Source organism: Neoarius graeffei, chromosome 17 (assembly GCF_027579695.1).
Source record: "Neoarius graeffei isolate fNeoGra1 chromosome 17, fNeoGra1.pri, whole genome shotgun sequence".
Classification (NCBI taxonomy): Eukaryota; Metazoa; Chordata; class Actinopteri; order Siluriformes; family Ariidae; genus Neoarius; species Neoarius graeffei.
In genome coordinates, this window is record NC_083585.1 from 9,292,235 (window position 1) to 9,317,734 (window position 25,500).

Genomic DNA, 25,500 nt, shown 5'->3' on the forward strand with positions numbered 1-25,500 from the left:
TAAACTTGACTTGATTTTATGCACCTGGTAGAAATGAACTCAATAATTCAGAGGGGTGTCCACATACTTTTGGCCAGTGTATAGCCTAGTGTGTGTACCTTTTACCTAGATAGGTGCATGCTGTTACATTTAAAGCTTTACTCTAAAAAGGTAATTATATTCCAGTTTAAACTCCTTAAAAAGAAGGACCTGTTTCGTTTGCTTCTCTCCAGTTTCTAAAATCGGAAGCTTCCTGTTGACAGATTACATTATTTTCCTAATTTAGGCATGAAGATTTTTTGCTGTTCCTGTTACTCATGTTCCACTGAATTCATAAAGACCGAAATCTGAGCACATAACATTTATTTTATTTAAACACACATGCAAAAGAACCATGCGCAGTTAAACGTTAGTAAAAATGTTACATTTTAAGATAAGGTTTAATATATGACACATACAACATTGACATTGGAGTTTTAGGTTTGAAGAAACTTCCTAGTTTTGAAAGCATAACAATACATTTCAGAAGAAAATGCCATACAAATGACATCATCTCAAATATTGTATGGATCCATAATGCTATGGCTTTAACGCGCCTGACTTTAAAGTCGAGATCAAAGTTCAATATAAAGGCAGTATTGATCTAAACCAGTTTTGAAATGTACTGTACGCAGACTGGCTGCAGAATATTTTCACTTTAATTCAAGAGCAGGCTTAAACATGAACTTTTTTTTTTTAAAAAAACTTGTTTAAGCAAATATCATCTCATCTTATTATGTTTAAGCAAATGTTCTGTCAAAAAAAAAAAAAGCAATGATTGTTTGCCATTAGTGTATACTGTCTGGGTGCGAGTGTGTTTGGTTTTCAGTCTCAAATAAATGAATCATAAAGAACAAATGACCGATTTCTTGGCTTCATTGTCTATAGTCAATATTAGTTTATAAGAAAAATAAAACAAGGTTATAACTTGCTTCCGCTCACAGCACAACTGAGCGTGGCACAATACACATCTCATTCTAAAGAAGAAAAGTGACAGATCACATATATACCATGTAGAAATGTTTATGACATACATATAAATGTGACACAGGACGTTCGTGTAGAACAAAAATTAATCTAAAAAGAAATTATAGTGGCAGCTCTGTGAATAAGGTTCTGCAGTTGTAACAGGGGAGGGTATTTGTTCAAATAGTAGTGCTCCCAGAGAGGTCCTTCACCCTTAACTGCTCAGGCGCTATATTTGGAACCTATACTATATTTTGGATTTAAAAATAAACAATTTGCTCTGCTTCATGTAAATATAGTTGTGCTAACAATTTGACAGGTCACATATTTCGCCGATTGACAGATGGGCATCCTGTGAGTGAGAATCAGACCAGCAACATTAGACTCTGCAATCCTTCAAAATCCCTGACCAGAGCATTTCAAAATACAGAAAACCTCCAGATCCAAAACAAACCATGCCCCTGGCTGTTTGCCTTCTAAAGCTACAAAATAAACTCACGAGTGGCTGTTCTCCAAAACCATGCATTTATCCCTAAACACATCACAGTTAAAATGTAATTCACTGAAGTCAAACTACTTTAAACATTAACAAGGAGATAATATCCCATGCAGGAATATCCGACATCAACTTGTGAGTACGTATCGAGATAATTATCCAGCTAAATGGTATAGTCTGAAAGAGAGCAGTACAAAGAAGTAGCACTTGGTTGATTGCATCTAAGAGTACAACAGTTACCTGTAAGACCAGAGATTTGACTGCCTTAAAATAGTACTCTGTAGACTTTAATGCAAGTGGCAATTTCAGCATTTCCTGAATAATTGTAAGCTTTATAACATAAGCAGCTGCACTACAGGCAGCTAAATCTATACATGAAATAAATAAATTAAATAACTGATGAAATGTGTTCACATGCATATAAAATACAATGCTACAATGAAAAATCTGTAGGTCAGGATTTTTCAAAATGTACCCAGTCAGTCACGAATAAATAACAACATATAAAGATGAACAGGAAATGAGGAGCAGCAGTACATGCAAGTATTCTGGTCCTATAAAACATTAAGGCACCAGAGGTATCACAAATCATTGATCTGAACTTCGCTATTTTAACTTTGTGTTCCAAAGGCATTCATAGTGAGTGCATAAAACATATTGGGAGGAAGAGGAATCTAACTTAATCACATCTCAGGCTTGAGCATTGGTCATCTTCTGCAGCAGAGGGATCTGTGGAAGGGGAAGATGATCCAATTAACACTGATTGTCTGGTTCATAATTATTAGTCATGAAATGTGTGATCATCATCAGAAAGGTGTGCATCAAAATGTTTAAGCAAATTTCTGAACGATCAGAAAAAAAAAAACCCCAAAATGTATGTTGTGTAACTCAACTAACTTCTACAAATTATTGGAGAAGACATCAAAGATTAAATTAAGGCAGAGCCACACAAGTCTGAGCCTCACTACCAAGCCATAAGTGTTTGCTTGATGGTTTATATTTTATTAGTGACATCAGGTCTGTACAATTTTAAATACAGTGGGGCAAAAAAGTATTTAGTCAGTCACCAATTGTGCAAGTTCTCCCACTTAAAAAGATGAGAGAGGCCTGTAATTTATCATAGGTATACCTCAACTATGAGAGACAGAATGAGAAAAAATATCCAGAAAATCACATTGTCTGATTTTTAAAGAATTTATTTACAAATTATGGTGGAAAATAAGTATTTGGTCAATAACAAGTTCATCTCAATACTTTGTTATATACCCTTTGTTGGCAATGACAGAGGTCAAACGTTTTCTGTAAAAGTCTTCACAAGGTTTTCACACACACTTGCTGGTATTTTGGCCCATTCCTCCATGCAGAGCTCCTCTAGAGCAGTGATGTTTTGGGGTTGTCGCTGGGCAACATGGACTTTCAACTCCCTCCAAAGATTTTCTATGGGGTTGAGATCTGGAGACTGGCTAGGCCACTCCAGGACCTTGAAATGCTTCTTACGAAGCCAGTCCTACATTGCCCGGGCGGTGTGTTTGGGATCATTGTCATGCTGAAAGACCCAGCCACATTTCATCTTCAGTGCCCTTGCTGATAGAAGGAGGTTTTCACTCAAAATCTCACGATACATGGCCCCATTCATTCTTTCCTTTACACGGATCAGTTGTCCTGGTCCCTTTGCAGAAAAACAGCCCCAAAGCATGATGTTTCCACCCCCATGCTTCACAATAGGTATGGTGTTCTTTGGATGCAACTCAGCATTCTTTCTCCTCCAAACACGATAAGTTGAGATTTTACCAAAAAGTTCTATTTTGGTTTCATCTGACCATATGACATTCTCCCAGTCCTCTTCTGGATCATCCAAATGCTCTCTAGCAAACTTCAGATGGGCCTGGACATGTACTGGCTTAAGCAGGGGGACACGTCTGGCACTGCAGGATTTGAGTCCCTGGCGGCGTAGTACGTTACTGATGGTAACCTTTGTTACTTGGTCCCAGCTCTCTGCAGGTCATTCACTAGGTCCCCCCGTGTGGTTCTGGGATTTTTGCTCACCGTTCTTGTGATCATTTTGACCCCACGGGGTGAGATCTTGCATGGAGCCCCAGATTGAGGGAGATCATCAGTGGTCTTGTATGTCTTCCATTTTCTAATAATTGCTCCCACAGTTGATTTCTTCACACCAAGCTGCTTACCTATTGCAGATTCAGTCTTCCCAGCCTGGTGCAGGTCTACAATTTTGTTTCTGGTGCTTTGGTCTTGGCCATAGTGGAGTTTGGAGTGTGACTGTTTGAGGTTGTGGACAGGTGTCTTTTATACTAATAACAAGTTCAAACAGGTGCCATTAATACAGGTAACGAGTGGAGGACAGAGGAGCCTCTTAAAGAAGTTGTTACAGGTCTGTGAGAGCCAGAAATCTTGCTTGTTTGTAGGTGACCAAATACTTATTTTCCCGAGGAATTTACCAATTAATTCATTAAAAATCCTACAATGTGATTTCCTGGATTCTTTCCCCCCATTCTGTTTCTCATAGTTGAAGTGTACCTATGATGAAAATTACAGGCCTCTCTCATCTTTTTAAGTGGGAGAACTTGCACAATTGGTGGCTGACACAATACTTTTTTGCCCCACTGTACTGAAATTTATTGTGCATATTTTGATGTCATAAGTTGAAATCCAGTAATGTGTTAATAAAATTATCTGTAATTGTAATGATGTCCATGTTTGATATCAAGCTAAATTGGCATTAGCTAAAGCCATCTTACACATACTGTACAATAAATGTCACTTCATTTAGATTAACCAAACTAAAACCCTAAAACACTCAAGTCATCATGAATGAATGATTTATTAAAGTGCATATCCTGGACCAAATTAGTTTTTTTTAATATGAATAGTATGTCCCTTTACACACTCATCCAGAAGGGTAATTTTACACAAGGCCATCTGTCTACATCAGAAAAAAAATAAAATAACAAAACACATCTGGAAAAATCCCAAGGGAGTCTGGAGCCAGATTCATGACGTCACCTGCAGAAGCGCCAGCAGGCTGCGCGAGCTTGCACGGTTTCAGTGCACAGCCTGTGTACACCAAGTTTAGCAGCTAGCGATTTTGTATTGAAATATGGAATTGTCACCTGAGCACAATGTGGGAAACGATGAGTACTAATCCCACCAAGATTGGTGTTGCTACACCCTCCTACGATACATCTGTTAACCATTTTAATAATTACACGATAACATTGAACAAATTTGCAGAAAACCACCAGGTCGTTTTCTCATAAACAAACTAGCGCTGACGTAGGATTCAGAGGGAGGCGTCCCGCACGTGACGTCACGAAAATCAATGTTTCCCAGGAAATCCAAATGCCAAGTTTTTTCAGAGGCGGACCAATTCGCCTCAAATGGCTTGGTTTCAACTGAATTTTTTTGGTACTGCGCAAGGTAAAAAAAATTGCACAAAATGCAAAATGTGACAGATATTTGACCAAAGTTTAATATAAAATAGGAGAATTACATTGATCTTGCTCCTGAATTTACCCATGATATGCACTTTAAGCTAGTTAGATATGTGGCATTAACGCTTAAAAAAGTTACTGCTTAAAAATGGCTGACCAAGATTATTTGTTTATTCATTCATTCCATCTTCAGTTCGCTTTATCCTGGATCCAGACTCCAACCTGGGCATAAGAAGGAAATATACCCTGGATGGAATTCCAGTCCATTGCAGGGCATCATGCACACACATTCACACACTCATTCAGACCTAGGCGTAATTATAAGTGTTGCAAAGCAACATGTTTTTGAGAGATGGAAAGGAATGGGAAAACCCGGAGGAAACCCAGATAGACAGAGATAGAACATCGCTCCACCCAAACTGAGGATCGAACTCAGTGTGTGTGTGTGTGTGTGTGTGTGTGTGCGCGCGTGCGTGCATGCATTGTGCATTCATTGAAATCACTGCAAAGTGAAAGTAAAGAAAAATAAAATGCACCTTGAGTTGACAAGCCTGTCTCCCATCTCCCAAGAGCCTTAGACTGCTACAGCCATATTTCCTTCTAAGCATTATCTAAAAATAATTCTAACGATATCCTAATCTATTTGGAAAACCATGAATAAGACTGTTTACATCACAGTTATCATGGCAGCTTGTTTCTCACCGATTATGGTGGTTTCTTATTTTTTCCTGCCCTTCTTTCCTCATCCCCTAAAAATGTTAAAGTTGTTCCCAAATATAAAACAGTATTTATATGCTTCTTTGACCTTTGTAAACTCAGGGTGTATTCAGACCAGGATAGTTCGATAGTTCACTTGCTTTGGTCCGAACCAAATGTTTTTTTATTTTTTCATTTTGGTGCGGTTCGCTTTCACACTGTACATTTTAGTAAGCGGACCAAAATCTGTCAACAAAGCCACGCGCCCTGAGGTCGTTCAGCTATTGGTCAGAGACGACACGCGCACAAAGCGTTAAGTTCAAAAGTAGTCACGGAGGATAGCGCTGATGAGCGCACATCATGTTGTGACAGTTCTGGCTCTTCACGCAAGTCGCTAGTACCGCCACTTTTTGAAAGAATGTCCCTGATTTTAATGTAGGTCTGACGGAGTTTCTTCACTTTTAGCCGACATTGTTCTGGGGAGCGCGTGAACCCCTTCTCCTTCATTTTCTCACTGAATACAGCAAACACGTCGGCATTTTTGTGTGTTCTCTCCAAAAGCTCAGATATGTGGACATCTGCCCATATATCCACAAGGGTACGCGTTTCTTCCTCGGCCCACGTTTGCCCCCTACTCATTTTTTGTACTCTGTAGTCTAGCCTGAATGACTGAACAACTGTTGTAAGGTTCCCTTGACAACCGAAACAGTGTTTGCGCTTTGCGGTGGAGTGTAAAGACTCTGTTTCCCATAATGCTCGACAAACGACGGAAGCTCCCGAGGTACAAAAAAGCAAAACTGTCAGATTAGGTCCGGTCTGCTTTCACACCTCCAAAAGGTCCGCACCAGGGTTCCTTTGGTCCGGACCGAGTCCGACCTTGCAGCTCGGTCTCGGTCCGCTTGTTTGGTCCGGACCAGAGTTCGGTGGTTTGTATTCAGACCAACCCAAAAGGTCCGGACCAAGGGAAATTTGGTTCATTTGGTCCGGACCAAACAACGTAGGTGTGAATACGCCCTCAGAAGTTCACATCATCGCCCTAACCACATGGGAATGCTCAAGGTTCATGGAAATCCCTGGGCTGAATACAGAGTAGAAACGAAGAAAGGAGACACAGGAGTATATAGCTAACTAATTTTTGTTTAATTATATTTATATTATCATGCTTTTATAATATGCACTTTTTTCTTTTATGTCATCACTTCATGAATGCCTTTGTTAATTGCATTTGTAGACTACCCCAATCTCTATATTCTTAATTCTAAATGTTTGGTGAACTGCTGTTAATCTTCTAATTTGTAGAGTAAAATGTAAACATTATTTTGGATGATATCTTCTTATTATCTTATTTCACAAATGATCAAAAGATTGTGTTATATTTTCTTTCACCAAATGATAGATATCACCACCATCTATCAAGGATTAGTAAAAGTTAGTTATCACTGATATCTGATTACATCCTCCCATCACTCAGTCCTACTAACTAGTACAGATGTCATTATTGTGTCATATCTCTATCACAGTGTCAAGATACACTATACACCAATCAGCCATAACATTAAAACCAGGTGAAGAGAAAAACATTGATTATCTTGTTACAATGGCACCTGCAAATGGCTGAGATATATTAGGCAGCAAGTTAGTGTGGTAATTGAAACCAGTCTCAAGACCACTTTTTGAAGGTCTTGTCTTGGAATTGACTGATTTTTACTTGGTCTTGTCCCGGTCTCAGACTTACAGGACTTGCGATTTTATTTCAAGACCAATCCAGACCACAACTACGGGGATTTCACTAAATTGCCTGTGTACTGTCTAATTTATTTGTTAACACTGTTACTGTGATTGGATGTAAAAATGTGACCAATAACATGATTCACTGCTAATTTGAAATTTTTCTTCCTGTTAATGGCCGTCACCCCTCCCAGCCCCCCTTCACACACACTGGTCCTGGTCTTGACTCGGTCTTGGTTTAACCCCTCATCTTGTCTTGGTCTCAATACACTTTGGTCTTAGTTATGACTTGGTCTCGGTTTAAGAGGCCTTGACTGCAACACTAACAAGTGAACAGTCAGTTCTTGAAGTTGATGTGTTGGAAACAGGAAAAACTGGCAAGTGTAAGGAATTGAGAGACTTTGACAAGAGCCACATTGTGATGGCTAGATGGCTGGGTCAAAGCATCTCTAAAACAGCAGGGCTTTCTGGTTGTTCCTGGGATGCAGTGGTTAGTGCCTATCAAAAGTGATCCAAGGAAAGATAACCGGTGAACCAACAACAGGGGCATGGACACCCAAGGCTCACTGATGCACATGGGGAGCAAAGGCTAACCTGTTTGGTCCAAGCCCATACAGTAGAAGAGCTACTGTAGCACAAATTGCTGAAAACATTAATGCTGGCTATGATAGAAAGATGTCAGAACACAGCGTATCACAGCTTGCTGTGTATGGAGCTGTGTGGCCGCAGACCAGTTAAGAGTGCCCATGCTGACTCCATCCACTGCCAAATGCACTTACAATGGGTACGTGAGCATTAGAACAGGACCATGGACAATGGAGGAAGGTGGCCTGGTCTAATGAATCACATTTTCTTTTACATATGTAGACGGCTGGGTGATTGTGCATCACTTAACTGAGGAAGAGATGGCACCAGGATGCACTATGGGAAGAAGGCTAGCTAGTAGAGACCGTGTGATTCTCTGGACAATGTTCTGCTGAGAAACCTTGGGTCCTGGCATTCATGTGTATGTTGACATGTACCACCCCTTCACGGCAGTGGTGGTCCATAATGGCAGTGGCCTCTTTCAGCAGGACAATGCACCCTGCCACACTGCAAAATTTGTTCAGGAATGGTTTGAGGAACATGGCAAAGGGTTCAAGGTGTTGACTTGGCTTCCAAATTCCCCAGATCTCAATCTGATTGCGTATCTGTGGGATGTGCTGGACAAACAAGTCTGATCCATGGACCCACCTCAAAACTTATAGGAATTAAAAGATATTCTGCTAACATCTTGGTACCAGATACCACAGCACACCTTGAGAGGGCTTGTGGAGTCCATGCCTCGACAAGTTAGAGCTGTTCTGACAGCACAAGAGGGGCCTACACAATATTTGGCAAGTGGTTTTAATGTTGTGGCTGATCAATGTACAGCCAAAAGTTTGTGGACACCCAACCATCACACCTATATGTGCTTTTTGAATATCCTATTCCAGCTTTAGTCCCCCTTTGCTGTTAAAATAACCTCCATTCTTCTGGGAAGGCTTTCCACTAGATTTGAGTGTGGCTGTGGGGATTTACCCATTCAGTCACAAGGGCATTAGTGAGGTCAGTCACTGATGTTTGGTGAGGAGGTCTGGTGCACAGTCAGTATTTCAATTTATCCCAAAGGTGTTCAGTGGGGTTGAGGTCAGGGCTCTTGTGAAGGCCACTTGACTTCTTCCATTCCAACCAGGTCTTCATGGACTACTGTGTGCACAAGGGCACCGTCATGCTGGAACAGGTTTGGGCCCCTTAGTTCCACTGAAGGGAAATTGTAATGCAAGAGTATACACAGACATTCTATACAATTGTGTACTTCAAACTTTGTGGAAACAGCTCAGGGAAGAACCACAAATGGGTGTAATGGACAGGTGTCCACATACTTTTGGCCAGGTTTACTAGGTGTCTTTTGTCCATCAGAGTTAAAAGGGAGGGCTGCTTATCTACAGTGACTAATCAGGTATCTGATAGAATCTTAAAAATAGATAAAAGCTTCAAAAACTACAATGCAACTACAACTCCAAAAACGTTGTGACAGTGTGTAAAATACTGTGTATATATATTAAAAAAAAAAAAACAGAATGCAGTGGTTTGCTAATCATGGGAACCCTATATTTAATTGAAAAACAAAGACAACATCAAATGTTGAAAGTGAGAAATTTTGTTTTTTGGGGAAAAGATATGCTCAGATGCCAGCAACATGTTTCTAAAAATCTTTCGATTACGTTCATTATGTCTTATATTAAATATAGTTAGTTTTTTTTTTCTCTTTATCAGACATCTAGTTTTTAGGTTTGTTTACCTGACATGTTTCGACGTACGACTGTCGTCTTCCTCAGAGTGTCACCGGATGTTATTGGTGACGCATCTTTTATCAGCTGATGTTTCCAAAGGCGTGGCCTTCCTGTCTGGTTTGACAGGTCGGTCACGCCTTCTACTGTCTGTTCGTCCCCTGCAAGATGGCACTCCAGGTATGGGAGAGCATGTATGCTCCCTCATCCCGGTTGATGGTCCTCGGGCTTCGCTTACATCCGGACAACAGATGCAACACCATATATGAGATTCCATGTCAATTATGCAATAAAACTTACATCAGGGAGACAGGAAGAAGTTTCAACACAAGAAAAAATGAACATAAAGAGTGCGAAAAGGAGACAGCTACAAGACAAACCCGAACAATAGAAGAAAAGGCACAACAGGAAAATTATAAGTCAGCTATAACAGATCACTGCAAAAGGGAAAATCATATTATGGACTGGGGGAATGCCAGAGTCATCCGCACAGAAGATAATAAACATCAGCGCTGGATCAGGGAGGCCATGGAGATCCGTAAGCGAAGCCCGAGGACCATCAACCGGGATGAGGGAGCATACATGCTCTCCCATACCTGGAGTGCCATCTTGCAGGGGACGAACAGACAGTAGAAGGCGTGACCGACCTGTCAAACCAGACAGGAAGGCCACACCTTCGGAAACATCAGCTGATAAAAGATGCGTCACCAATAACATCCGGTGACACTCTGAGGAAGACGACAGTCGTACGTCGAAACATGTCAGGTAAACAAACCTAAAAACTAGATGTCTGATAAAAAAGAAAAAAAAAACTAACTATGTTTCTAAAAAGCTGATGTGCATGATGTGACTGTCAGCATCATGACAGTTATTATACAGCATGTGTAACAAGATCTGTCTGAAGCCATATGATTAGAGCACACTTAGCAACCTTAGCATATAACAATCTGTTATGGCATTAAACTCTATGACAATTATTGATTATGGTAACAGAATATTATTATATTACTGGACATATAACATGACTTCACATATAACATGAGGCATGACACGTGTGTGACATATTTGCATCCGTGTTGTGACTCAGGATAAAATGTTACAGGCAGCTGTTTGTCGTCATGATCAGCGGCATTTGCCATGTCCTGCGAAACCCTTACCTTTTCTTGCACTGATCCAACATAGTACTTAGTACACTGGTATGCATTTGACATAGCCAGAGAGAGACTGGAACTCACACCTGCTGGGTCATCATTTAAAGCCTAATTACATCCATTCTCACCTTGGACAGATCCACTCCTGTAAGCGCATTAACAGTCACAGGCAGCTCAGCTAGTAGACGATTCACTTCCCCTGTCACTTTGCTGCCTTCTCCACTTAGAATCACGATCTCATTGGTTTTGGCCAGAGGTGCAGCCACTTTGGCAGTAATCTGTAAAAAAAAAAACACAACCTCAGAGATCAACATGTTTTCACCAAAACCAGAATATGAAGCAGTGCAGGCATTCAGCTCATTTACTATGAGTAAGTAGTCAGCTCAACTCATGTCTGGTCAGTTTCATCCGACTTATCAGATCCACTAAATTAGAACTTGAAGTGTTAAAGACAGAATCAAACCCAAATTCCAAAAAACGGTTCCTTCACCTTTGGCAGTGCTTCTAGGACCAGAGCAGTCTGAGCTGCATCTCCATACTGCTGGTAGGCTTCTGCCTTCAGCTTCATTTTCTCTGCCTGAGCTTTGCCCACTGCCTCAATAGAGCTGGCCTCCGCCTCTCCAACCTTCCGAATCTTCTCCGCCTCGGCATGTGCAATCAACACCTTCTTTATCCTTTGGCACAAAAGAAATAATTCATGGTCATTTTATTGGTTCACACTTCAGTTACACAGAAGACAAACACCATAAATTGTATTTACATTGTAACAAGATGCTCAAAAAACAACCCGAAGCACTTGTTTAAAAATGAACTCACTTCTGTCCCTCAGCCAGCTGCTGCAACTTGTAAGCCTCAGCCTCGGCAGGACGCTTGACTGTAGCAATCAGCTCCTTCTCCGTCCTGTCAATCTCCTTCTCCTCGATAGTAATCTGCTTCTTCCTCTGGACCACTTCAATCTCAATCTCCTCCAGACGGATCTTCTGCTGCTCCTTCGCCGCCTGGAGCTCGTATGCCAGCTGAGCCTCTGCTTTCTGCTCAGTCACAAACAGCAGTGGATATTATAGTCAGTGTATATTTGAACTACCTGAGCTCACATTTATGCACAGTGTAATTAAATTCTTAACAGAGCACTGCAGAGTTCTCAGTTCTGTTTGGTCAGAAGGTGTTGAATTTTTTTCTATAATAGCAGCACTGACAGTAGTTCTAGCTGCAAAGCAAAATCACGGGATTATATTAATGCACTTCTAATACGCCATCTTTGCTCGAGTAACAACATACACAGAGACTTGTATGACAGATGCTCTGATTTAACAGATTTTGAAAAAAAGTGTTTTTACGTTTATTTGCCATTTTTGGAAGTAATCTCTAGGTCTGTCAGCACTTTATAACCATCTTGTAAAGGTTCTTAAAGGCTGTTCTTTAACATTTTCAGATACTGAAAAGTGTTCAGGATGGAGTGTGCTGCACTTTTTGGCCCAATCCCAATTCTAATTTCTACCCCTACCCCTCCCCCTTCCCCTTGGCCCTTCCCCTTGAAACTGAGCTACAAGGGATAGGGCTTGAAATTCAACCCCTACGTATTGGGATAGCCCTTCAACGATCGCATACGTCATCGCGTACCTCCGTCAGCGTTTACGTTAGCAAAACGCGACCAAATGCGTCACTGGCTGCGACCAGCCGCTACAGTCAGAGCCAGAACCAGAAATCTCTGCTGGCAGGGTGTGATTTGTTAACTAACACCACTGAATGGGATATCTTTGGCGCTTCGTGCACCACATCTGACAGAATGAGGTGTCAGAACACTCATGTAAACAATAAAAGCGAGAATAACAGAACAAAACGTACGCAGTCAAGCAACCGAAAACAATACTCACTCCCAAAGCTTTTTAGCAGCAGCTTGGATTTCAGAAATCGCTGCTCATTCTCAGCTCGAAAGCGAATCAAGCGGCATGTTTCCTCTGGATAACAACTTAAAACACGTAAATAATGGAGAAAATACATTTATGACAATCTTTCGCCGCGGGAACCGCCATCTTTCTGAAATCCGCATGAAATCTCGCTGAAATCCGCATGGCATTGTGGGAAATCACTCAAACCCCTTCGTTCGGAGTCAGCTCCAGGAAAATCTCCGTTTGGAGGGGTACAGAAGCCCTACCCCTTCCCCTACCCCTCCGCGTTAACTGGGATTGGGATACCCCTACCCCTTCACGTGAACGCGCAAAATGGAGGGGAAGGGCCAAGGGGTATGTCCAAGGGGTGAAATGGGATTCGGCCTTTGTCTCATTAAAGAATAAAGGGAGACTTTGAGGGAACAGTGTTTATAGCTGCTGTGCCATAACTGATACCAGGAATTAACTTGTTTTGTGGACATTCAGCAGGTTAACATAATAACAAAAAATATAATTGCAAATATAATTAAGGGGAACAAATATGTATGAAAATAATCAGCACTTTCTTCAGATTTTACTTCTTACTTAATTCAGGCACACAGCCACGTCACAGAGCTGAATAACACCAGGACAATATTTTTTAAATAATAAAAGAAATTTCTTTTACTCATCACTCCCTACTGTGAAACTTCAGTATTATTAAATCTTAGATTGCACTGTTTTGTCCATGAAAAGCTACATGCTCTTGCATAATATGTTCTTATGCTAACTTTGAGGGAACGTTCTTGTGTTTCCTGTACCTTTGGTGTATAAAGAGTTTCTGAGGGTTTAACCTGACCTTGGTGTTCACTTCCTGGTTAAATGCCGCTTTCTGCAGCTCCAGCTCCCTTTTAGAGTCGGCCATTTTGGTGTCAGCTAAGAACTTCACATCCATCATTTCTCTCTTGCACTCGGCTTCCTGGGCAGGGCAAACGGAAAAGTATGTTTGATGAAAGCCATAATTGAATAGAGACAGCGTTCTGTGCTGGAACTATTTCAGCTAAAAAGCTCTTACTCTAATTCCGGCATCTCTTTCTGCCTCAGCTACGCCGATGTCTGCGTCCCTCTGCACAGCAGCCGTCTGCGTTTTCCCCAGCGAGCTCAGGTAATCCAGCTTATCGTACACATCCTGCAGGAAATCACCAGTACCTTGTGTTCAATCAGCTTCGTGTTTGTGAGAAGCATTTTTTAAATTAATTACAATAAATTTAGTTCAACCAATAATTCTGGAACTGAATCTTTATTACCCAGGCGTTGCTCATTTATACTTTGAAATGTAATTGAGATTCATTATTGTGGTAGGATCCAGAAGTCTTAACGCCACTATCAGAACTGATTCTATTCATCATTTATGAAAGTTAACGTAATATTAGGCCATTAGACCGCCTACAGATGCTCAACAGCAAAACTGCTTTGCACAGGAAGCTGTTGTTGCTCTATGGAGAGAACAGTGTCACTTTGCCTCCAGGCAACGTCTCTCTGGACGACGTGCGGCACATTGATGTGATGCCTTGCTGCTGCGTTCACAAAGATCAGCTCCCAGTTTATGCTGGACTTGTCAAATCACAACCAAATATGTGACATAACAAGGATGCACATTTTCTCCCGTCTGCTCCAAAGGACGAGCAAAGCCAGAATCTTTTTTGTTTGAGATTTGGATAAAACGCTTAGATGTGTTTAGATACATTCAGAATGCCCTAGGGTGTACCGCGAGTTGGCCTAGTGGTTAGCATGTCCGCCTCTCGATTGGGAGATCGCGAGTTCTACTCACGGTGGGGTCATACCAAAGACCATCATAAAAATGGTACCTACTGCCGTCTGGCAAGGGACGCTGCAATACAGATGCGAGTGGGGAGTCAAACTCTCGCAGTTACCAGAGGACTAGCCCCCCCACTGTAACCCTAGCTATGTAATAGGCGAAAGGCCGAGGGCTACGGAAACAGAGATCGACGCTGCCCTATGCGCCACACGGTGTGGGAAGGGACTTTTTTTTTTTTTTGGAGAATGCCCTAGGCATGGATAACATGGATAATTAATAAATTATCCATGTTTACAAATGTGTTTTGATGATGTAGCACTGACCAACCTCAAGTGATGTTTAAAGGATGAAAGGAATTATTTCAGATACAGTGAAGTGTGATGCAGGGATGCACTCCAGATCTTCACTGCAGCTTCAGTACGTACTTTGATGGTGAAGCTCAGGATCTCGATGCCCATTCGGCCCACGTCAGGTGCTGCAACCTCACGCACCAGCTGGGCAAATTTGTCTCTGTCCTGGTAGATTTGTTCAACTGTTAAAGTACCTATAAATGATTAAAAACAAGCAAGAGTGTCTTTAAAGCCTGAATTATAACACCAAAACTAGAAAATGCAAACATTTGTAGTAAACGTTTCACCTAAAATTGAGCGTAAATGCCCCTCCAGGGTTTGCAGTACCACAGCTTTGATTTCCATAACAGACTTCCCCAAAAACTGCTCACAAGCAATAGCCAGCAAGTCGCGGTCAGTCATAACCTTCACCTAATCGATGTCGGAGTAGAGATACAATAAATATTTATTAATCTATATGCATGTTGAATATTCTTGTGGTTATAAGACTACTGATCAAGGTGTTATCTGGGGGTGTAACAATACACTGTGGTCAAGATTTGATTGGTTTCAATTCATGATACTAGTTTTACAATCCAGTTCCCGTCTCAGAATATTATTCTGAACAAAATTGACGTAGAAAAATTATGACTCATTTTGTTTAATTTTGAAAACAAAATTTACTACTGCTTGTAATACATACATGTACAGTCCTGTGCAAAGAAGTCTTAGGCACGTGTAAAGAAACGCTGTAGACCAAAAAAAGGCTTAAAATGGCTTTAAAAAAATTAAATGTTTCAACATAAAAAAAAAAATTACTATAAACAGCAATCAGTAAGCCATAATAAATGAATCAAAGTCAGTATTTGGTGTAAGACGACCCTTTGCTTTAATTTATTTATTTTTTAATTTTTTTTAATACTAGTCTCAGGTCCAGTGAGTGCAGTTTTATGCGGAAATGAGCTGTAGGTTTTCCTGAGCATCTTACAGAACCAGCCGCAGTTCTTCTGGACACTTTGACTGTCACACTCACTTCTTCATTTTACACCAAAACCCAGCAGCCTTCATTATGTTTTCTTTTTTAATCTGAAAAGTGCTCTCTTATGGAATATGCGGCTTAGATACAAACTTTATTTTTTTTAATTAAAACATTTAATTTTGTGCTGGAAAACAAACCTTTGGAACTCTAAAATGTTTTTGTACTGACTTGATAATGTAGAAGTCATAAAATAGAAATCTATAACAAAGTTTGTATGAAAAAAAAGGGTGCCCAAGACTTTTGCACAGTATTTTTTTAAATAAATAAATAAAATTATAAAGTTTCCAAAAAAAATCTGAATAAACAAGTTCTCTGAACCAGGAAAAATGATCAGTTGAAACACAATGAGCTTTAACTGGATTGAACTGTCATTTTAACTGGAAACAAAGCTCCATTGCTCCATATTCAGCCTCGTTCTCGAGCAGCAGCGTGGGACTGGTGTCATTTGGAAGCTACTGAAGAGATCTTTTTTTACTGTTTGTTACAATGACTGACTGGAAGCCCCAAACGCAGGTGAAATAAGCTGAAGCACGTTTATTAGCTGTTCGGTAAACAGGGAAAAGAAGGTAATGGGAACAGACAGGAGATACAGCTGGGATCATGACATTGTTATAACATTAGTTGTGTAACCATATAACCTTCAGTACACGTCAGTCGTTGTGATCCAGAGCTATCAGTGTGTCCATATACATTTTATGGGTTAGACCAGGGCTTTTCAAAGTGTGGGGCGCGTCTCCCCTGGGGGGCACCAGAGTTCTTCGGGGGGGCGCAACGTGAGGAAAAATAAACCAGAATAAGTTACTATTGCGGACATTTAGTGAACTTCAGCTAGCCTTTACCAGAGACAAAATGGTAAAGATTTTTAGTACCTAAAGCTACAGTGAGTGAGGAGACAGAGTCTGGGCCAAGCAAAAAAACAGACCCTCCAGGATGTTGCGATTTGCAACTTCAACGCAAAGTCAACCAATCCCCGCGAATTCAGGGTGGTGTTGCAATTATATCCAATCACCGCAACTTTCCCGCAAATTTGACCAATCGTTGGCGTCGTCTTGAGGTGACGTCGACAAACTACCTTCCACCTTACTTCTGTGTATACGTTCAAGAGAAGCAGCATGCGCGCAGTGTTGCCAGATTGGGCGGTTTCAAGTGCATTTTGGCAGGTTTTGAACATATTTTGGGCTGGAAAACGTCAGCAGTATCTGGCAACACTGCATGATGTGCGAGTCAGTGTTTATACAGGCTTAAATTCTGTTACTGAAAGTCTGTTATGTTTACAGTGAAGGACTGTGTGCACTTTACATTATTTTTTTTTACTTAATACAAGAAATTAATGGATGCCAACATTTTTGCCAAAATGGTATTTTATTTTCCATTGTTTAGGCAGCTTCAGCATCATACTGTGAGATTCTGTTCAAATTGTTTTTTTTTCTTCTATGGAGCCTGAGCCATTTATTTTATTAGTTTATAATTATTGTTTAATTTAGTCTTCAGGAGAGACTGCCTGCACACAGTACTAGTATTAATAGTTTTTTTTTTTTCTTACATGAAAGCTGAGGCATTTATATTATATTTTAAGGTAACTTCATGTTGTGCTGTGCGGTTCTATGCACTTTAACTTTTGAACCAACAGGTGCATTTGGATAAGTAAAGCCTATTTTTCTGCATTTTTGTAGTCCTGGTAATCTTTTATATTGGTAAAGTTGTTTATAGGACCATTTCTCAGTGTCTTTAATTTTTCAGTAATAACTTAATATTTAACATATCACTCAATTTTAATCACAAAAAGAGAAAATAGCAACAGTTTCTCGCAACTTTCACTTCCTCCTGCAATGTAATCACAACAAAAACCTAAAAAACACCGCAACTTTCATCGCAATTTTTTGGAACCCCCTGCAACATCAGACATTTTAGCCCGCAACAATCACAAAAAAGGCCCGCGAAATCCTGGGGGGACTGGAAAAAGAAGGAAGTATGACCACGATTATTTAAAGTTTGGATTTTCATGGACTGGATCTGAAGATGCTCCACTGCCACAGTGTGTTGTCTGCCAAGAGGTGCTAGCTAACGATGCTATGAGATGTTTAAAATGTGTAAAACAAGATGTTTTAAAAAGCACAGATGTTTAAAATGTGAAAAAGAAAAAAATAAAAGTGTGTGTGTGTGTGGGGGGGGGGGGGGGGGGGGTTGTTTATTTGCTCTCCGAGGGGGGGCTGACTCTCCCACACTTTGAAAACCCCTGGGTTAGACACAGTGGGACCTCTGGTGTTCAAACAGTGCAACTGCATTAGATACACAATTAACAGAACACTGATATACACTCACTGGCCACTTTAATAGGAACTTTTTCTTGGTTCTAAGACCCCTGTTCTTGGCTGCAGGAGTGGAACCCAATGTGTTGTTCTGCTGTTGCATGCTGAGATGCTTTTCTGATCACCACGGTTGTAAAGAGTTAATAATTATATGAGTTAATATATCCTTCCTGGCAAAAAAGTTCAAAACAATCTGGCCATTTCCCTCTGACCCTCTCTTATCAACAAGGCATTTGGTTCCACCCACAGAACTGTTGCTATTCAATTTTTTTTTTTTTTGTTGGCACCATTCTGTGTAAACTCTAGAGACTGTTGTGTGTGAAAACCCCAGGAGATCAGCAGTTTCTGAAACACTCAAACCAGCATTCCATCTGGCTCAAACCAACACCCATACCACAGTGAAAGAAAGTCACACTTCACTTTGAGATCACAGTTTTTCCCATTCTAATGTTTGAACATTGCGAACATTAACTGAAGCTCTTGATTTGTATCTGCGCGATTTGATGCATCGTGCTGCTGTCAAGAGTTTGGCTGATTAGAGAACTGCAGAAAACAGCAGGTGGATGTAGGGGGTGTTCCTAATAAAGCAGCCAGTGAGTGTATATGACGTGAATCACACAATCTCACATCACATTTTTTTTGCATGGCGATGCATCATGTCACGAGGTATCGTTACACGATACCCTGAAACCATTGTGTCTTTGTGTACCTGAGCCACTCCGGTAACCGTAATGGCCACTCCTTCTGCCGTCTCCACACTTTCACACTTGGGTTGTAAAGTCATAATCTCAAGGGTAAGTCTGTGGAGGGAAAAACATCAGTGTTATACAAGCGTTACTTGGTATTTAATGCAAGCACATCACTATGGTGTCCTGCGACTAATGTGAGAAATCTCTATAATAAAAGTTGTAATGCTCCTCTAAAGGGTTTGAATACCTGGAGTTTCTTAACAGATATTTTATTAGAGTTTTTACCACAGCACACGTTGATTGATATTCTAGAACAGCACCTCTGACCGTATGGTCAGCCACAAAGCAAATCACAGAGTGATTTTAATGTGCGTAGTCTATTATGTTCTAGTTTCTAAAGCAAAAATTAATTCCCATAGACTTGTATAGCGGAGACTCAACAACAGGTAAGTTGTTTTAATAAAGATGGTGAAGCTTTCTTTAAGGAGATGTTTATTGAGCATTTTTGGAAGGAGTCTCCAGTGCCAGAGCTTTGTAACAGTCAGAACTAAAGCTGCTCCTTTACTGTTTCCATCACAAGAGTGTCTTAAGGATGGAGGATGCGGTGTTTTGCAGTTTCTCTGTAACAAAACTGCATTTTTGTTCTTATCATCTTCATAATAATAAGTGAGGAAAAGTTCATAGCTACTACAATGTAAGTGAGATAACAGGAATTCATGCATTTTGTGAATGTTACACAACATTAAATATAACCAGATGCTGGGGAAAAAAAAATTAAAACTGGCACTTATAAATTAAAATCTGTAATCGTTGGCAAAGTGCTGTGGTATAAAGGAAATAAAACACTTCAGTACGAGTTTTTACTGAAACTATCAACTTCGATGGTAGCAGTAACTATACCTCATTTCTCGTCACATCACACACCCCATTGCTGATTATGAACAGCATGACCACAGCCACCGATCAGCCATAACATTAAAACTACTGAATAACATTAATACCACTGAATAACATTAATACCACTGAATAACATGAATTACCTCATTACAGTGATACCTGGCAAGGGGTGGGATATATTAGGCAGCAAGAGAACAGTCAGGTCTTGAAGTTGATGTGCTGGAAGCAGGAAAAATGGGCAAGTGTAAAGATCTAATGCTGACTAAAACAGAAGGGTGTCAGCATTAACTTTTTCAGCAGTTCGTGCTCCAGGAGCACTTCTGTGGGATTGGCCCATATGAGCTAGCCTTCGACACCCATGACCCCGTCACCGGTTCACTGGTTATCCTTCCTTGGACCACTTTTGGTAGGTACTAACCACTGCATACCAGGAACACCCCACAGGATGTGCCAGTTTGGAGATACTCAGACCCACCCTGTGTCTGAAATCACTCACTCGTTCACTACTCCCTATCAAGGGAATTACTATATAGAGGACTATATAGTGAGCTCATTGATAAAATGAAAAAACGCTTTCGGACACTAGTCCGTCACACTGTTATTTACGTCATTACTGTCGCACAATTAAAACGTGCCAGATCAGTCGGCTAGCGGGTTTTCAAAATAAAATGCATGCATGTATTTTTGTGATAAATCCATATTATACTGAGCGTATTTCCCACATTAATCAATACAAAGTACTTTTGCATCTGCTGCATTTTTCAGTTCTTTTAAGTCAAGGCTGAATACTTTCTTCTTTGCCGCTGCCTTTTATTAAATCAAATTTGAGGCTTTTGATTTGACTTCTTTCAGCGCAACCACAATGCATATTGCGATGCAACATTGCTTGGTTAGTGCCCATCGGTTGTACACTACTTTTCATGATGCACTGTGGGATACTATGAGTGCACTATATAAGGTGTAATAATTCTCCCTACACATTCGGATAGCACTACAAAATGGCGTCCTCACTATATAGTGAGTAGGGAGTGATTTCGGACATAGACCCAGTCATCTCGCCATCACAATTTGGCCCTTATCAGAATTGTTCAGATCCTTATGCTTGTCCATTTTTCCTGCTTCCAACACATCAACTTCAAGATCTGACTGTTGCCTTGCTGTCTAATATATCCCACCCCTTAACAGGTGCCACTGTAATGAGATAATCAATGTTATTCACTTCATCTGTCAGTGTTTTTAATGTTATGGCTGATTGGCGTATACAGTATTATATTATTTATATGTATTTTCAATGACAAAAAGTAAGCGAACCTTTTGAAATTACCTGCATTATGTATAAATTATTCTTAAAATAAGATATGATCGTCATCTGAGTGGCAATAATCAACACACAATCTGTTTTAACTAATAATACATAAAATTATAAATCATTCATGTCTTTAATAAACACACCCATTAAACATTCACAAGGCTGGTGGAAAAAGTAAGTGAACCCTTACTTTTGAACCCAGGTTACGTAACACAAGCGCTTACAAAAGCGAAACTGACGACTCTCTTGTATGTTCCACAACAATACAGCTAACTAGAAATGTGTACTGTGCCATTCATCAGTAAATAAAACACTGTAACTGTGGTATAAGAGGAATATCACTCCAGACTGTGCTGTTCTATCACAATAATTTACTTTAGGGTGGCATCCTTACCGAATGGAAACATACTGTACATTGTTACTGAGTGGGTTTATTTGGGACTCATTAAATGCCAAATTAATGAAGACAACCAAATAAATTGATGATGATTAAAGACTTACGCTTGTGCATCTGATAGGAACCACCATGCCCAAGCCCATCCACCCACCATGTAGGTCTTTTGGTCTGACCCACAACAGCCACCTAGAAAACAATAGCCAGAACTTTCGCTCAGATTTGCACAATATTTATATAATAAATATTTAATAAATACTGAATATATAAATGAATGTCATGGCACTATTGGTTAAATATCCCTCATCAAGTTTCACCTTGAACCAATGCTTTTTGTAGAGGTCAACAAGCTTCTGGCAGAGTTCTGGTTGGATATTTGTCTGGTCTTCTTGGCAGAATTGGTAGAGTTCAATTAAATTTGAGTGTTTCCTGGCATGGACCTGACTTTTAAGCACAGTGCATGTATTTTCAATAGGGTTGAGGTCAAAACCTGTTTTAAGCTTAATGTTAGCCTGCTTTATTCGTTCCACACCCAGCTTTGATGTGTATTTGGGGTCATTGTGCGGATGTTCCTGTTAGAACACCCGATTGTGTCCAGGTTTCAGATGGTTTGCAGGTAGTCATTCATGCTGATGAACAGTCTTCCTTCTTCATTATTCCATCCACTTTGTACAATGCAGCAGTTCCACTGGCAGCAAAATAGCCCCAGACCAGGATGCTGCTACCATCACCATGCTTCACAGTTGCTATAGTGTTCCTCTGTACCTCTGGTCAATGTGGCCAAACAACTCAATCTTTGTCTCATCTGAACATAAAAGACCTCTCTGACAATGTGGTCAGCTGCAAACTTTAGTTAATCTTGAAGGTGTCAATTTTGGAGAAGGGTCTTTTTTTTTTTTTTGGACAGTGGCCTCTTGGTCCATGGTGACGTAAAACTCACTTGAGTGTAAGCCTTGACACTGTGTTCCAGCAGCTTCCAGTTCACAGCAGGTCTGTGCCTTGATGGTTCCTGTGTTGTTCCTAACCATCCAAACCCATTTTCTCTCAGTTGAGAGTGACAGATTGGGTCTTCTTCCAGCCAAGTGGCTTCACCTCCCGATAACTTGGTAGTTATATACAATTGTTTGAACTGATGATCTTGGAATCTGAATTTGTTTAGAAATGGTTCCAAGAGACATTCCTGAGTGTGTAAATCTATGATTGTCTTTCTCAGGTCTGCACTGAGCTCCTTGGACTTTCCCGTTGGTCAATCCAGTGAGTGCTGTCAAACAAATCCTTGTTATGTTGGCACAGAGAAGCTCCCAGCTGTAGTCAATCATGTTCACTAACGTTCAGGAAGTTAACAGGTTTTGGCAAATTAGAAGACATTTTGGAACTTTCAGTACCACTGAATTAATCATCTAAGTGGGTGCATGTAAATGTTTGACCCAGTGTCAATTTCAGAAAACCCTAAATAAATTAAAACTTCTGCACCAAGTCATTTTTAATAATGCATGTTGTACAATCATTCTGCCACAGAAAAAGAGCAATTCAAAGAAAATCACTGAAAGCCCAATATTGCCATGGTATTCATGTCCAGATATATAAACTTCTGACTACAACTGTGCATGTGACATGCATTATAAACTGAAATGTTTTACCAACGACAACTTCTGATATGGTGAAGCTGTTATAGGTTGCCCAAGTTAATAATTAATCAATTTTGACCCTGGCATCACTAAAGGATCATTTTTCCACTATAAAATTCCAGGTAGCCAGCAGAACGGAAACTTTTTTTTTTAATCTCCTCTCACTTCTGTTCCCATTTCCTTTTCTCTAAACTGTTGTTCTTGTGTACATCTTTCAAAAGGAATCTAATTAAAATATTAATAAAGCATCACTGTGACATGTCATGCTGCTGCAACACCATTAAGTGGGCTGATGGCAGTGAGATACTGTAGTTTCTGAAGTCAACACAGTGTCTTACAATACACAAGATCTCACAAAACATTAACGACAACAACATCAGGACACATGATCAAGTACAAATACAAACATTTGTGGGTGGTAAAAGAGAGCAACTGGACTTGCTTGAAGATTCTTGAAGACGTTTCAGCTCTCATCCGAAAGGCTTCTTCAGTTCTGTCTGACTGGTAGGGAGCCTCAGGTATTTATCCTCTCATGGATGAAAAGCTCATCTAAGGTGCCATTGAGTCATCCTGTTGGTGTGGGTCTCGAGGCCGTTCACAAGCAGCCCCCAGTGACCCACACCAACAGGATGACTCAATGACACCTTAGATGAGCTTTTCATCCATGAGAGGATAAACACCTGAGGCTCCCTACCAGTCAGACAGAACTGAAGAAGCCTTTCGGATGAGAGCTGAAACGTCTTCAAGCAAGTCCAGTTGCTCTCTTCTACCACCCACAGTTTACCATGACCTGGATGACTGAGAATCTTCACAGACAAATACAAACATTCCTGTTCCTCTTCCTGTGCAGTTTGAGATCAGAAGAGATGATCACAGCTTCAAGAGCAGGAAGTGCCAGGTTTGGTGTAAATTTGTTGTGGCCTTCAGATTTGTAGGCATGAATTCATTCATTCATTCATTCATTCATTCATTCATGCATTAGATGATAAATGTGACACCAACTTCCTCTTCACCACTCCATCTGTTTCCCCCGGCTGGAACTCGTGTTTGTAACCCGCTCCTGTTTGCTGATGTTGCTGTGCAGTGCGGCTCGGGGCTGGGATTATACACCCACACCGGATTACCGGATGGTCGCGAGCTGTGAACGGTTTGACTGGTTTGGGTTCAGAAACACAGACAGGCTGAACCCATCCGATTACAAACACACGCCTTTCATCTCTAAAAACACGTTTAGCATGCATTTATTCATCCATCAACGGAGCTGAGAGCCGGTTAGCATGGCGCTAACCCGCAGCAGCACATACCTGAGACAACCAGGGCTTCATTCGGTCCGACAGTCAGGCAGCTGCCCATGATCGCATGCGCGAAGCCGATCAACACTGCAGATAAACCAAACCCGAGATTATATAATTATAGTGATTTTATCAGCGCGATAACAGATTAAACAGTTTCCTGGAAAAAAGAAAAAACCCTTCCGAAAGCACGCGCCCCGCCCTGATACGGAAATGTTTATGTTCATAGATTAAATCGTAAACATGTCTGACCACGCCCGTAGCTTCCATTGGCTCCGCCCAATTATAGCTGGGCCCGCCCATCCTCGACTGCTAAAATACTCTTACGATATTTTAAACATTCTTAAAAAAAACTGCTAAAGGTTTTTTCGTGTACAAATGATCATCTCATCTCATCATCTCATTATCTCTAGCCGCTTTATCCTGTTCTACAGGGTCGCAGGCAAGCTGGAGCCTTTTTACTTTGAAACCTACGCTCAATTTAGAGTCACCAGTTAACCTAACCTGCATGTCTTTGGACTGTGAGGGAAACCGGAGCACCCGGAGGAAACCCACGCGGACACGGGGAGAACATGCAAACTCCGCACAGAAAGGCCCTCGCCGGCCCCGGGGCTCGAACCCAGAACCTTCTTGCTGTGAGGTGACAGCACTAACCACTGCTAAATATATATCTCATCTCATTATCTCTAGCCGCTTTATCCTTCTACAGGGTCGCAGGCAAGCTGGAGCCTATCCCAGCTGACTACGGGCGAAAGGCGGGGTACACCCTGGACAAGTCGCCAGGTCATCACAGGGCTGACACATAGACACAGACAACCATTCACACTCACATTCACACCTACGCTCAATTTAGAGTCACCAGTTAACCTAACCTGCATGTCTTTGGACTGTGGGGGAAACCGGAGCACCCGGAGGAAACCCACGCGGACACGGGGAGAACATGCAAACTCCACACAGAAAGGCCCTCGCCGGCCACGGGGCTCGAACCCAGAACCTTCTTGCTGTGAGGCGACAGCACTAACCACTGCTAAATATATATTACAAATATATTGCTATAAACTAATTACAAACAAGAGAAGTAGGCTGGCTTCTTGAAATAAGTTTGTTTGTT

At 40.9% G+C, this 25,500-nt stretch overlaps 1 protein-coding gene across 3 annotated transcripts; it reads right to left on the reverse strand.

Moving 5' to 3' along the window:
- Window positions 1-896: 896 nt before the first annotated feature.
- flot2b (flotillin 2b) lies at window positions 897-24,626 on the reverse strand. 3 transcript variants are annotated; one of them, XM_060943679.1, is made up of 11 exons: window positions 24,402-24,626; window positions 21,577-21,658; window positions 18,890-18,980; window positions 15,141-15,264; window positions 14,929-15,047; window positions 13,760-13,873; window positions 13,544-13,663; window positions 11,633-11,847; window positions 11,307-11,490; window positions 10,945-11,094; window positions 897-2,209 (listed from the first exon to the last, which is right to left on the reverse strand). In XM_060943679.1, the coding sequence occupies exons 1-11, from the start codon at window positions 24,448-24,450 to the stop codon at window positions 2,171-2,173; spliced, it is 1,287 nt and encodes a 428-aa protein (XP_060799662.1). In that variant the 5' UTR covers window positions 24,451-24,626; the 3' UTR covers window positions 897-2,170. The 3 variants fall into 3 exon arrangements, with proteins under 3 accessions (XP_060799662.1, XP_060799663.1, XP_060799664.1); XM_060943680.1 differs by lacking the exon at window positions 24,402-24,626 and adding an exon at window positions 24,100-24,374; XM_060943681.1 differs by lacking the exon at window positions 24,402-24,626 and adding an exon at window positions 21,787-23,562.
- Between the last annotated feature and the right edge of the window lie 874 nt (window positions 24,627-25,500).

What these genes read in the sequence shown, in the direction of transcription:
- flot2b (XM_060943679.1), bottom strand. Translation starts at nt 24,450, where the DNA reads ATGGGCAGCTGCCTGACTGTCGGACCGAATGAAGCCCTGGTTGTCTCA. An exon ending in CGGTTACCGGAGTGGCTCAG is followed by an intron (nt 15,265 to 18,889) that starts GTACACAAAGAC and finishes GACATCGATTAG; the next exon opens with GTGAAGGTTATGACTGACCG. An exon ending in AAAGAGATGCCGGAATTAGA is followed by an intron (nt 13,664 to 13,759) that starts GTAAGAGCTTTT and finishes TGCCCTGCCCAG; the next exon opens with GAAGCCGAGTGCAAGAGAGA.